The 13,860-nt window shown below is 32.0% G+C and overlaps 2 protein-coding genes and 1 pseudogene across 2 annotated transcripts; 1 reads left to right on the forward strand and 2 right to left on the reverse strand.

Moving 5' to 3' along the window:
* Positions 1–1,229: 1,229 nt before the first annotated feature.
* Positions 1,230–3,302, reverse strand: LOC113376024. The gene has a single exon (XM_026615956.1). The coding sequence runs from the start codon at positions 3,300–3,302 to the stop codon at positions 1,230–1,232; it is 2,073 nt and encodes a 690-aa protein (XP_026471741.1).
* Positions 3,303–11,861: 8,559 nt separating this feature from the next.
* On the reverse strand, positions 11,862–12,698 carry LOC113376025 (lysosomal aspartic protease-like). Its single transcript, XM_026615957.1, has 4 exons — positions 12,682–12,698; positions 12,402–12,535; positions 12,186–12,331; positions 11,862–11,972 (listed from the first exon to the last, which is right to left on the reverse strand). The coding sequence occupies exons 1-4, from the start codon at positions 12,696–12,698 to the stop codon at positions 11,862–11,864; spliced, it is 408 nt and encodes a 135-aa protein (XP_026471742.1).
* A 167-nt stretch (positions 12,699–12,865) lies between these two features.
* LOC113376027 lies at positions 12,866–13,413 on the forward strand (annotated as a pseudogene).
* The last annotated feature ends 447 nt before the right edge of the window (positions 13,414–13,860 follow it).

Below are 13,860 nucleotides of genomic sequence, written 5' to 3' on the forward strand. Positions count from 1 at the left end.
TATCAGCTTTTCTACAATGATACGATCTGATGTAATAGTTACAATGTTTTCTCTAACCTAAAACTGTAAACTTTGTAAGAAACTAATTAAAATCTCATAGAATATTTATGACTGATATTCAGTTTAAATTTATACCATTACCTTTATATCTAGCTACCGTAAAATGGCAGACACATAATAAATTTCGCTATACTACGTGTTTAGTAAAATGACCATTCTGTTTAAATGGCCAAATAAGTATTTGTTGAGATAGGTTCAAAGTGTTTAAGAAGTTCGTGATCTATCTGGATGCTGCCGAACTCTATTGAACACTTGCACTTTGCCGAAGGACCAGATATATTTAGTTGTTGGCTATATCAGACCGTTTGAATAAAAATAAAAGATGTTGAATAACTGTTTGATTATTGTGTATTTAAAATATTAAGATTTATAGATGATTAGATAGAGGTTTGAATTAGATGTTTTGGATTTGAGTGTTAATTTACGACTGATCTTAGCTATATGAAATTTTAGTTGATACCAAATTATGTAGATTTTATAATTTTATATATTTTTCTGATTGGCCCATTTTGTGGAGTTAAGGACACCCCATTACAATTTTGGAACCAATCAGTGGTTATTACATTTATCAATCGATCAGGTATTGGTTGATAAATTGCATGATACGAAGAATTTAAACTTGATACAGGTAGTGCGAATTTCTTGGAAATATAAGGATTATAGGATGATGTAGTTAGGGACAGGTGATAAAAATTCTAGGAAAAATGGATTACTGAATTTGCGACAGGACGCGTAACAATGAAAGGGTTTATTGTCGCTATCCTGCATGGAGATAATAAAATATTATAATTATACCAGGGTTGGGAGTGACGCGTTAACATGCCCCCGGACTTAAAAAATTATGAGGAATTAATTATGAATATTTTTTTAACGTTGCTTAATCCTAGTTTTATAATTGCTTGTAACAATGTTAATGTTTTGAAAGTTTATAGATAGCACATGACATTTGATGATAATATTGATAATAGATTGATTAATGAATGATAATGATTATGGATATAATGTTAGCTTATTCACGGACACTTTACTAGAGTCTTTAAAATTGTCCAAATGTTCAAATTGATTGTTGATTATTGACACTTAACTAAAGGTTTTTAATTGTCTAAATGTTTCAAATGATTGTTAATAATTTACACTTCACAACACTTTGTTTGTTTTATTGTTTCAAATTATTTATCGTCAATTGGTAAGACACAGATTCTTGATACTGCACGTTTCACTAAATTATTGTTTGTTTTCACTGTTATCACTCGCACGATGCCGTCTTCTCCGGGATGTAGTGTTATGATTCGACCCAATCGCCACCGTAGTGGTGGTAAATTTTCATCGCGTAATAGTACCATATTACCGACTTTAATGAGTTCTGATGAATATTTGTGCCATTTTGTTCTCACTTGTAGTTCCGATATATATTCTTTGTACCACCGCTTCCAAAAGTGTTGCGTCAGTCTCTGAAGACGCTGATAGCATGACAGCCTATTCTCCGGAATTTCAAGCACACATGGATCTGGGATTGATGTGGGTGGTTTGCCAATTAAAAAATGGCCGGGAGTTAAAGGATTGTAATCATTGGGATCAGAGCTTAATGGAGATAGTGGTCTTGAGTTTAATATTGCTTCGATCTGTGTTAATACTGTGTAAAATTCTTCGAACGTAAGGCATGCATTGCCAAGAACGCGTTTTAAATGGGCTTTACATGATTTAATGCCTGCCTCCCAAAGCCCCCCAAAGTGAGGAGAATTTGCCGGAATGTAATGCCAGGATATAGACTCAATTGATAGATTGTTTGTAATGGTAGATTTAATAGATTTATTTTGTAAAAATTTAGATAATTCGTTTAATTCAGAATTTGCACCTACGAAGTTAGTGCCATTGTCCGAAAATATATCGCTAGGTTTGCCGCGGCGTGCAGTGAATCGTCTCAAAGCTGCTAAAAAACACTCCGCGGTCAAATCGGATACTAGTTCAATGTGAATAGCTTTGGTGACAAAACAGACAAACAAACAGATATATGCTTTATATTTTTTATAACCTCTGGTACGGCGATCTCTTAGAATTATGGGACCTCCGTAATCGACGCCACATGTCGAAAATGGCGTTTGAGGGGTTATTCGATGTGTTGGTAAGTTTCCCATTAATGGGTTTATTGAAGTTGGTTTAACTTTGAAACAAGTTATGCAATTTTTGACTATGTTTCTAGTTAGATTTCTACCCCCCATTGGCCAATAATTATTGCGTAAAGTATTTAACAACATTTGAGACCCGCAGTGATATAGTCTCAAGTGTTCATATTTCGCAATTAACGTTGTTAATATGTGTTTTTTCGGCAAAACTATTGGATGACGCTTGCTATAACCAATGTTTGAGTTTTTTAAGCGACCTCCAACGCGAAGTATTCCGTTTTCGTCAAGAAAAGGATTTAACGTTTTTAAATTAGAAGTTTTATCTACCGACCCATTCTTTATTATATTACTTATGTCCTTTTTGAATGCTTCGTTTTGAGATAACTTTATTAAAAGCATACGCGAAATATTCAGTTCACATACTTGTAAAGGTCCGCGTACCCTCACTTTTTTCTTTGGTCTGCAATTGTTAGAAAAACGTAAACAATGAGCTACGACACGAATCAGTTTAGTGATGGATGAATAGCGATTAAATAATTCATTTGTTTCGTCAATAATGGAAATTAGGGTAGTAGTACGACTTTCCTCATCTGTTGTAGGTATGTTGTTATTATGCTGATCGATTTTTATTGGATATCGTAGCCATGATGGACCGTTCCACCATAATGAAGAATTTATTAAATCGCGCGCGAAAATTCCCCGTGATATTAAGTCAGCGGGATTGTCTTGTGATTTAACATGCAACCAGTTATTGATATCAGTTTTAGTTTGGATATCGGCTACCCTATTAGCAACAAATGTTTTCCAACGGTAGGATGGAGATTTAATCCATGATAAAGCAACTGTTGAATCGCTCCAAAAAAATTCCCTATCGAAGTTGATGTTTAACGCTGTTTTGATTTTTTGTATAAGATTTGCTAATAAGTGCGCTGCACATAATTCAAGTCGCGGCAGTGTTATGTTACGCAATGGTGCTACTCTAGATTTGGAAGTAATGAGTTGAATTTTAAAGTTTGAATTTTTGTTAGCTGATCGTATATATACGCATGCACCATAAGCTCGTTCGGACGCATCTGCAAAGCCATGCAATTCTATGTTTACATAATCTTTACAAAACATATGTCGGTCGATATTTATATCATCAATAAATTTTAGATCTTTGCAAAATAATTTCCATTTATTTTCTATATCGGACGGTATTGACTCGTCCCAAGATATGTTTAAACGCCATAATTGTTGGATAATTAATTTGGGTATTATTATAAAAGGCGATAGAAGCCCAATAGGGTCGAATATTTGAGCTGTTGCGGCTAAAATTGATCTTTTGCTAATATTTTTATTTATTTTGATACTACTAGTATTAAATTTGAAGCAATCTGATATGGAATTCCATGTCATGCCCAGCGTTTTAACTGTTTCATCGCCGATATTGAGACATGGATTCTGATCATTTAGAAGATTGTGATTATTTGAATTGAATTTATATAGATTAAATTTGCCTTGATTTAAAATAGTTATCAAATTTTGTTTAATTGCAAATAATTCCTTTGTTGAATTGGCTCCGGTTAATAAATCGTCGACATAGAAGTCGTTTTTAATAATATCGCTTTCAATCGGATATTGAATAATATTTTCTTTTGATAATTGTTCTAGGCACCTAATTGCCAAGAAAGGAGCTGAAGCGGTTCCGTAGGTTACCGTGTTAAGTTCGTAAATTTTTATTTTTTCACATGCTTCGTTCCGCCAGAATATCCGTTGCATTTTTCTGTCATTTTGATGAACTAAAACTTGTCTGTACATCTTTTCTATATCAGCGGTGAGTGCAAAAGTATGTCGTCTAAATCTTAGTATTATTGAAAATATGTCATTTTGAATGGTAGGACCGACAAGTTGAAGTTCATTTAATGACAGACCGTTATCGGACTTACATGAAGCATCGAAAACTACTCGTAATTTTGTCGTTAAACTATGTGGTTTTAAAATTCCATGATGAGGTAAATAAAAGTTAGTTAAAGGTTCATTTAAGTCATTAACCTCGGTCATGTGACCTAATGATATATATTCATTCATAAATTGTTTATATTCGATTGATAAATCTTTATTGAATTTTAAACGATTTTCTAGTGATATGTATCTTTTTAAAGCTATGTGTTTGCTACATCCGATATCTTTGAAGTTATTTTTGAACGGGATTTTTACAATAAACCGACCGTCGCTTGCCCTAGACGTATTAGCAATAAAGTGTTGTTCGCAACGTTTTTCGTCTTCGGTGAAGTGTTGTATATTATTACAAGCCTCTAATTCCCAAAACCTTTGCACTTGCGATTCTAAACTAGTAGAATAATTACACATAGTGAAAGAATTTGGTACATTAAACGGTAATTTCCCAGCAACTATCCAACCGAACCTGGTGTTATGTAATATTGGTTGATTTTTGTCGAGCTTTATACTACCTTCGCAATAAATTTCCCAAAATAGTTCGGAACCTATTAAAAGATCAATCTTATCGCTCTTATTAAACGTGGGATCTGCTAATTTTACGTGTTTCGGATATTTAAATTTGTTCGAATTGAATGATATTGCTGGAATATTTGATGTAATAGTTTTCAGAATTAGACATGATAGTTTGGATGTAAAATGCGCGACGCGTGATTTTATCGTTACGGTTGTTTCTTCTTTTATTTCCGAAGAACTTTGATTGATGCCCCTGACTTGCATGCTTATATTTTGTTTGTCTAGTCCCAGGTCATTAACCAGTTTTTCCGAAATAAAATTAGACATCGAGCCAGAGTCAAGTAATACTCGGCAAACTCTCCAATTGTTTCTAGAATCTAAAATGTTTATTAATGCCGTGGGCAAGAGTATTTGATGAGAATTATTTTCGCTGTGTAATGAAACATTTTGCGACGTTGTTGGAATTGGATTCGATGGTGTTTTGTCATTTTCGATATGTAATAAAGTATGATGACTTGCGTTGCATGTGTTGCATCGATTTGAAGAGAAACATTCTTGCGCCGTATGATTGCTTCGCAGACAATTTACGCATAATTTTAAATTTTTCACTTTGGAAAGTCTGACCTGAGGAGATAAGGTTTTAAATGTTTCGCAATAAAATGGCGAATGTCGGCTACGATTACAGAAAATGCAGTTCGTGTTGTTTGTTACCGCATATGATTTTATATTGTTTCTAAGGCTAACAATGTTTTTATGTTTATTATTGCTAGACTCGTTTAGATTAATCGATTCAAATACTTGACAGCGTTGATTTAGAAATGTTGTAAGTTCTGAAAATGTTACTAGTTCCGAGCCTTTATTTAGAGACAATTCCCATTCTTGACGGGTTTTTTTGTCAATTTTTGAAAGTAGTAAATAGTTAATTAACGGATCCCAATATTGGGTAGGTTGTTCTAGCGCTTTTAAACACCTTAGATGTTTATTGAAAGTGTCTATTAGATCCCGGAGGCCTTTGCCCGATTCAGATGGAATGGACGGATAATTGAACAATGATTTTATATGGTTATTTACGATAAGTTTTTTATTCTCATACCGCGATTTTAGCAATTCCCAAGCAATGATGTAATTGTCCGCGGTAGCAGGTAGTGATTCGATTATATTACCTGCTTCGCCCTTTAGGCAGGATTTTAGATAATAGAACTTTTGGGAATTGCTAATATTTTGGTCGTTGTGAATAATCGAATTGAATGAATCATAAAATTGTAACCAATTTAGATAAGTACCGTCGAAATGAGGTAAATTGATTACTGGTAATTTAATATTGTTTGTTTGATTGGAATTGTCACCGATGCTACTACTTGAACTAGATATTGTTTTAAATTTTTTAATATTTCTTTCTAAAGTTAAGATACATTTACTATAAGTATTATGAAAATCACACATTTCAGTATCTATTAGTTTGTTTGTTTGCTCATCATCATCAATAATGCTTGCCATTTCGATTAATAGATCCTGAAATGTATTCAAAGAGGGCTTTAACTCCGCTAAAATATGTTCAAATTCTGATATATCTGTTTCACTACTTGCATTTTCTCCTATTCCTTTACAAAAATTATCAATTTGGGTTAAACGAGATTTCATGAATTTCTTTTTGTTTTTCAAAGATTTTAAAGAATCCATATTAACACAGATCTAGTACAATAATTTTAAAACGTTAGGTATAGACAATGGGTATAGGGATAGAATTAAAAGGAGTGCTTAAAATTAGTCTGACCTTTGTGTTGTCGGCGTCCCGTGTCCTCAGTTGTTCTTGATGAGCTGATTTGGATTCAGCTGTTGTTTCCTTGATAATGTGCTGCTATAATTATGCTTCTTGTTGTTTCACGATAATACACAACGCACTTACACTGAGATTTATTGTTAATGTTGATGTTAGCTGTTTAAATTTGATTTTAGATTAATGTTTATGCGATGCAATGTATTATGTTAAAGATTTAAATAATTACACTGTTCACTATAAGTTTTAGGTTTTAGATTTAGATTATTTCCTTCACTTTCACTGGTTGATCCGGTTCGATGGGGACCAAAAAATGTTTAGTAAAATGACCATTCTGTTTAAATGGCCAAATAAGTATTTGTTGAGATAGGTTCAAAGTGTTTAAGAAGTTCGTGATCTATCTGGATGCTGCCGAACTCTATTGAACACTTGCACTTTGCCGAAGGACCAGATATATTTAGTTGTTGGCTATATCAGACCGTTTGAATAAAAATAAAAGATGTTGAATAACTGTTTGATTATTGTGTATTTAAAATATTAAGATTTATAGATGATTAGATAGTTGAGGTTTGAATTAGATGTTTTGGATTTGAGTGTTAATTTACGACTGATCTTAGCTATATGAAATTTTAGTTGATACCAAATTATGTAGATTTTATAATTTTATATATTTTTCTGATTGGCCCATTTTGTGGAGTTAAGGACACCCCATTACAATTTTGGAACCAATCAGTGGTTATTACATTTATCAATCGATCAGGTATTGGTTGATAAATTGCATGATACGAAGAATTTAAACTTGATACAGGTAGTGCGAATTTCTTGGAAATATAAGGATTATAGGATGATGTAGTTAGGGACAGGTGATAAAAATTCTAGGAAAAATGGATTACTGAATTTGCGACAGGACGCGTAACAATGAAAGGGTTTATTGTCGCTATCCTGCATGGAGATAATAAAATATTATAATTATACCAGGGTTGGGAGTGACGCGTTAACACTACGTGAACATATTAAATATCGAGTACGTTTCACAATATATTAAACGCACCTGCATAATTAAATGAAACTCGTTTATGATACCATAATGTTGATAAAATTATTCTTAAGCAAGTTGAGCTCGATAATGTCATCAATCATTTTATATATTTATCCTGTTTGTCTAATTCGTAACTAGTTCTCAAATCAATGACACTTTGGAGCAAAGGTTTTCAAACTTTTTACTTCTGAAGTGATAGCTCTACGATTGGATTATTGGAAATAACTGTCGTTAAGTTGGCTTTTGGATTTGAATACTTGTTGAATTGGTCAATCTTGTTTTTAAAAAGTCTTCAATGTATAGCACATTGAGATCATCGTATTTCCAAGTATTTTGGGTTGTGTTTTCTGTACCAATGCTACATTTGACTTGCTAGAGCATCTCCAAAGCTATATCCCATATGACCAAATAGGAGTTATTGTTTTGTAAACTAGGATTTTATATTTAGGTGTTAATTTTGAATTATGTCCTATAAGGTAATACAGTTCCCTAACTCTAGGTTTTATAGACTTAATTTTTGTAGTGATGTGATATTTCCAGGTGAGTCGCCGATCAAAATGTATTTCAAGATATTTTACTACATCTGATGTGAAGTAAGTACATGCATACAGAAATAAGTAAGTACGAAAGTATAAGCAAAAATCAAACATTTAATCATGGGAAGATATATGCATGAGATGACAGTATTAATTGGCAAAGTCCATATCATTTTTGACCATGAAGTACGTGGACAAGCATCTGTATATGAACAAATATTATCAGTATGTTTTATTTCATTTTATTGGCTTTTCAGTAGGCACTGTTAATTACAGATATTCATTCTATGCATGAAAACCCAAATAGTTGTCCTATCTCTGTGATGAATTTATTATTAAAATTTTTATAATACTGGTGAATTTTTTAATCGATACAGCAATGCTATTTTTACTCGTGAACGTACTGCTATATATGTTTCCAAGTAAAAACAGATCTCACAACTGCTTGATATCAGAATGTCCGAAATGGTATCGAATCTGAAACCTCTAATTCCCATAGCTCCAACAACTAGTTCACGAGTAAACTTTTTGTTAGTGATTTGCCCAATCGAATGCCGTCATAGAAAATATTTTTCAGTTTGATACGAGTTGATTCGAATCAAGTAAAATCTGATTCGAATCAGGTTGTTAAAAGACGAAAAAAATTAGGAAATTTTCGAGTAGGTACTTCTCTACTTTTTATATATTTTGCATACTTTTAATTTCCCATTATATTTTAAGTTCTGCATCATAGATTTTTTTAACTTTTCGAAGAAGTTTATGTTTTCATCAAAAAATCTGATTCGCTAATTTTATGTTTTCTTGACGTTTTAAGCCATTCTGAATCGAATGAGACCAAATTTGGAAAAAGTATGTGCGTGTATGTGTGTGAACAGTTTTTTTGCCATAAATCGACGTTTTCTGATAAACGGCTGGGGTCGATTTTAAGAATTTAAAAGCCATTCAATATACATACTTCGATGAGGACTGGCGTTTATCAATTTTGCGCGACGATCAGCCAATCCGTTTCTTTGTAAATAGCATTTTTGACGGTAGATACCATATAGTCTTACAGATCATACTAAAATAATACGGCTCTACGACAAGTCGTTTAATTTTAAAAATTCGTCAAAGTTTGCAAAAAGTAGTTTCGTTTTTTTGGCGTTTGTCAAAGACCTTTCATCGACGTTTGCTCAAAAACGAAATTTAAAAGCCATTTGATGTATGTCGATGAGGGTTATCGTTTTGTGCGACGATCTGCCAAGCCGTTTCTTTGTAATTTGGAAAAAAGTGTTAAACTTTTTGTCCACGTTTAAGCTCATACTACTGAATCAATTTATAAATATCAAAAACTGTTCGAAAGATATTAGTTGGAAATGATACTGATTAGTTTTAAGTGAAAATCCACCGATGCGTTTTCTTGTAATTAACTGTTGAAAAAAAATTGAAGCCGATTTTTATGAAACTTTTTTTGGCGATACATATCATGGTCTTATAGAACTTACTGAATTAGGGCCTTACGATAAGTAGTTCAATTTTAAAAATTCATCAAAGTTTAAGAAATTAAGTAGATTTTTTACGTTTGTTAAAATTGGAATTATTAATAGTTAATTGGAAATATTAATATATAAATAATTAATTATTTACTTGGTATAACGATCGAGTACTTGGTCTTAATGAACATACTAAACCATTAAAGTCCTACTGGTTCAATTATTGAAAAATATTGATTTTTGGAAATTTTCGTTTAGAAAATACGTGTTCTCTCGTTTTCAATTATGTGCAATAAATCCACTCGGAACACTTTTAATCACTCAAATTATTTTTTACTTCCCGTAGGGTAAGTTATAGTAATCGCAAAAAAATCGAAAATGAAAATTTTTATATATCTTTACGTTTCAGAGGTTTCTGAACATTTTGGCATACCTTAGAAAAAATGGATGTATGTGTGTGTGTGTGTGTGTGTGTGTGTGTGTGTGTATGTGTGTGTGTATGTGTGTGTGTATGTATGTATGTGTGTGTATGTATGTGCGGATACAAATTTTCGTCGACGATTTCGGGAACACGGATCAACCGATTTGAATAATTCAAAAAGCATTCGATTCGTATTGATAAGGAGACGTGCTGATTAGTTTTTGGCGAAGGCAGGTCTAGCCGTTCCGAAGATACGGGGCAAAAAGTGCCGAAAACGGTAACTTAGTTTTTAAGAGAACGGAGCGTCCGATTTTAATAATTCAAAAAACATTTTACTTGTATTGACAAGGTGAATTATTGATCAAATTTTCATGAAGGCAGGTCTAGCGGTTTCGGAGATCTAACGAAAAAAGTAAAAAAAAATGCCATTTCGCGGTCAAAAATGATCATTAGACATATGCACATCAAATTATCAGATATTTTATAGAGATTTTAACAATAAGTATGAATTTTGTTTACATTCCTATGGGTTCCGTACCAATGTTTATCCGTTAGACAGCGACGCGGCGCTTACGCGCTTTATATTTTGTTTCTATGCAGTTGCGGCAGTACGATTGCTTTGAAAAAAAGTTCAGATCTTCCAAAATATGTCAAAATAAAAAAAACATTTTTTTTTTAAAAAAAAAAAAAATTTTTTTAATTTTTTTTAGAATTTTTTTTTTTTGTAAAAATTTTTTTTTCAAGAAAAAGTAATTCTTTGTCCAATTTATAGTTTCTCAAAAATCTTATTTTTGCAAAGTAAATTTTTTTCAAAAATGTTAATCGTTTTTGAAAAAATAATAATTTTTGGTACGGGAAGTTCCAGCAATTTGCCTTAAGGCACGATGCCCTAATTGCCTTAAGACAGAATTCCACTTACAGCTAGTTTCTTAATTAAGTCGGGAAGCTCATGTAACTTGCCTCAAGGTAAAATACCAATACCAACTAGTTAATTTTTATATCGTAATCCATAAAATTAACAAATATTTTTTCTATTATTTTTAATATTAGTAATACTGTTACAACAATATCTACTATCGCAGTTGGTGCTAGCCCTGTGTCAAAGTAATTTGAATTACGAAACCGTAAGCGACCCCCTTCAGTTTCCAATATGCTAATAACGGCGCCGTTAGAGAAAACGATATCGTTTTTGCGAAATCAAAACAACAAGACTCTGAAGGAAATTGTCGATCGCTAATGCATAATGCATCCATCGAAGCGAAACAACGACGAAAATACATACGAATCGTTTATAATTTGTCACTGATCGTGTCTCGATCCAGCCTATTCAAATGCCTTGTGCGTAATACGTAATAATATCGACTGAAGGTATTGATAAATTCAACTAAGGTTTTATTGATTTTTACTTAGACTTTTCACTGTTTTGAAACTGTACATTGAAGAGGTTATCATAAGAATATTTGCTTACATTTGTTCCTTGGGAAATTTAATTTATTTAATGACTCCTCTCAATTCTCTAATTAATTTTTTCCTCTAACTTTAAGAATTGAAATTGATTCTTCAATAAGCAGCATATTTGTCATATATTCGGCAGACGACACCGCTTGCATGGTCCGCGGACATCTGAAAGCTCTCGGATGGACTCACATAACACTATTTGAAAGGGGTTAAAAGTATTTGATGAAATTAAATTGGAAAGCATTTCAAAAGTTCCGAGGATAAGTAGTGTTGCGTACATATTCCTATAAAACTGAAGCTACAGGACATCCCGCACTGGCAACTCTATTCTAGGCAGCCTATGAAACGTTTTTGAACAAGCAACAAGTACGCAACGTAAATAATAGTAGAAGACAACAAAGACATATCAATAAAATAAAAAAATACTGAACTTATTTGAGAATATAATTTTTATATGTCATTAATGAAACCAAATCATGCATAGTTAAAAGTATTTTATTACTTAACAAAAATTACAAGTTTCAAATTAAAATACAATGTATTATCTGTTTTCGCTGAAAACAGTACGGTAGAGATGAATCGCGGTTGAGATAAAAGGAAAAGACGGGTTTTTCAAGTAATTCTTGACACATATTTTAGAACACAGCCACTATATTATGGATGGAAAGTGAACTTCGCTCAATTTCAAGATCCCGTCAAATTTGCGGCAACAAATTTTGACGAATAGATTTTGTACATTTATATTTTCTATGCACTAAACAAGCCAAATCTACGACTGAGCGCTGTTTGGAAGAGATCTATTTAAATGCTGGCGGATCCGGATATTCAATCAATCATTGATGAAACATGTTGTAGAACACTGGTACTACACTATCGGTGAAAAAGGGACTAGAACTCAATCTGAGAATACCTTGAAATTTTGCGATAGCAAATGCTAATCCTGATTCAACCATGGCTTCAGTAAACGTTCTCTTGACAATGCCTTGGACACCTATTCACTGTGTCAGTAGATAAACAGCCAGTAACATCGCCCGGTTACTAATCAATAGTTCACTTTGTACCGTTTTTAATGCATTTGGATGACTTTGTGCTGTCATATTTGTTATGCACGAAGCAAGCAACATTTGCGTCTGGGCACTGTTTGGAAGGAATCCATAGGTTTGATGAACCTGTGTCAAAAATTACACTAAATATGCTTGCGGAGGATTACTTATAGTAAATATAGTGATTTGATAATGGTTCAGGCATTGTTTCAGTGTCATATCTGAAAGGTAACTGCTCTACTTCCAACCCAACGTTTTGCAATTGCCTACCAACACTTTCAATTTTATGTAATTGTACTCGTTTAAGATTTCCATAACATTATGCAATTGAAGATATTATAATTTTCTGGAATAACAATTTAGAATCTTTATATCACAACATAACAAGCATAGTTGAGAGGATTGCAGTGCTAGTTAAAAAAAAATTGATTATAATATAGATTGGATAACGATGACAAAAGTTTTATTTTTAGATAATTAGAATGTTTTTAAAATACTGGCAACAGATCAGTTTTTGTATGACAATGATATATTTATAATATTGTTCCTTTCCGGTAGTGTCTTTACTACGAGCAAGTCGGACGACTTATTATTGTTTATTTTGTAATAATCTTTCAAATCTCCTAAAAGAGGATCTACAAGGGGATATCCAAATTGAAGGATTCAACCCATCTGCTGAAGAGGCTGATGAAGGAACTGAAACAGCTACGGAATCTGGTGTTGATGTGGTCTTAAATCACCGCCTTTGTGAAACTTTTGTCTTCTCAGATAAAAATCTTGACTCTTTATTTAGAAGATTGTATGAAAAAATTGATGGCGAATATAGAGTTAACAAGTTAAGGTATTCAAAACAAACATGAACAAAGTCATTAATGAAATATTAAGCCGTTTTAAAGAAATGCAAATATTCACTGGAGAATCAATGGATTATGATGGCATGGTTGCTCTTATAAAATATCGTGAAATAGGTGATGAATCTGTTACATATCTGATGTTCTTTAAACATGGTCTAGAAGAAGAGAAATTTTAAAGAATACAATTATTTTATTTATGTGAAACTGCATCTTAATATTACTGTATTTTTGTATTTATTTTTATGAATATTTCTCATTTTAATGGCTTACATTTTATATATAACTCAAATATGTTTTGATCTGTGAATAATAAAATAAAGGTTTTCACAATGTAAAAAAAATAATTGATTTTATAATTAAATACTTCATATTTCTAGCATAATAATACTAGTGTAATTTTGTTACACAATCCCTTATTATATATATATATATATATATATGCTTTTTTAAAAAAAAAAATTATCGAATATAATTCAGATTATAAAGCTCACTTATATATTTTAAGTCAATATTTTTAACTTTGCATTTCAGTTTATATCATTCTTATAAATATTACACAATGTTTCAAATCTTATAAATATATATATATATATATATATATATAATATTATTCATATATATAA

The sequence above is a fragment of the Ctenocephalides felis genome, unplaced genomic scaffold, assembly GCF_003426905.1.
Source record: "Ctenocephalides felis isolate EL2017-DRISC unplaced genomic scaffold, ASM342690v1 CF-g0.4_SCAFFOLD_01886, whole genome shotgun sequence".
NCBI classification, from domain to species: Eukaryota; Metazoa; Arthropoda; class Insecta; order Siphonaptera; family Pulicidae; genus Ctenocephalides; species Ctenocephalides felis.

What these genes read in the sequence shown, in the direction of transcription:
- LOC113376025 (XM_026615957.1), bottom strand. An exon ending in ATCCAAATGCATTAAAAACG is followed by an intron (nt 12,332 to 12,401) that starts GTACAAAGTGAA and finishes CACAGTGAATAG; the next exon opens with GTGTCCAAGGCATTGTCAAG. An exon ending in TACCAGTGTTCTACAACATG is followed by an intron (nt 11,973 to 12,185) that starts TTTCATCAATGA and finishes GTGTTCTAAAAT; the next exon opens with ATGTGTCAAGAATTACTTGA.
- LOC113376024 (XM_026615956.1), bottom strand. Translation starts at nt 3,302, where the DNA reads ATGTTTTGTAAAGATTATGTAAACATAGAATTGCATGGCTTTGCAGAT.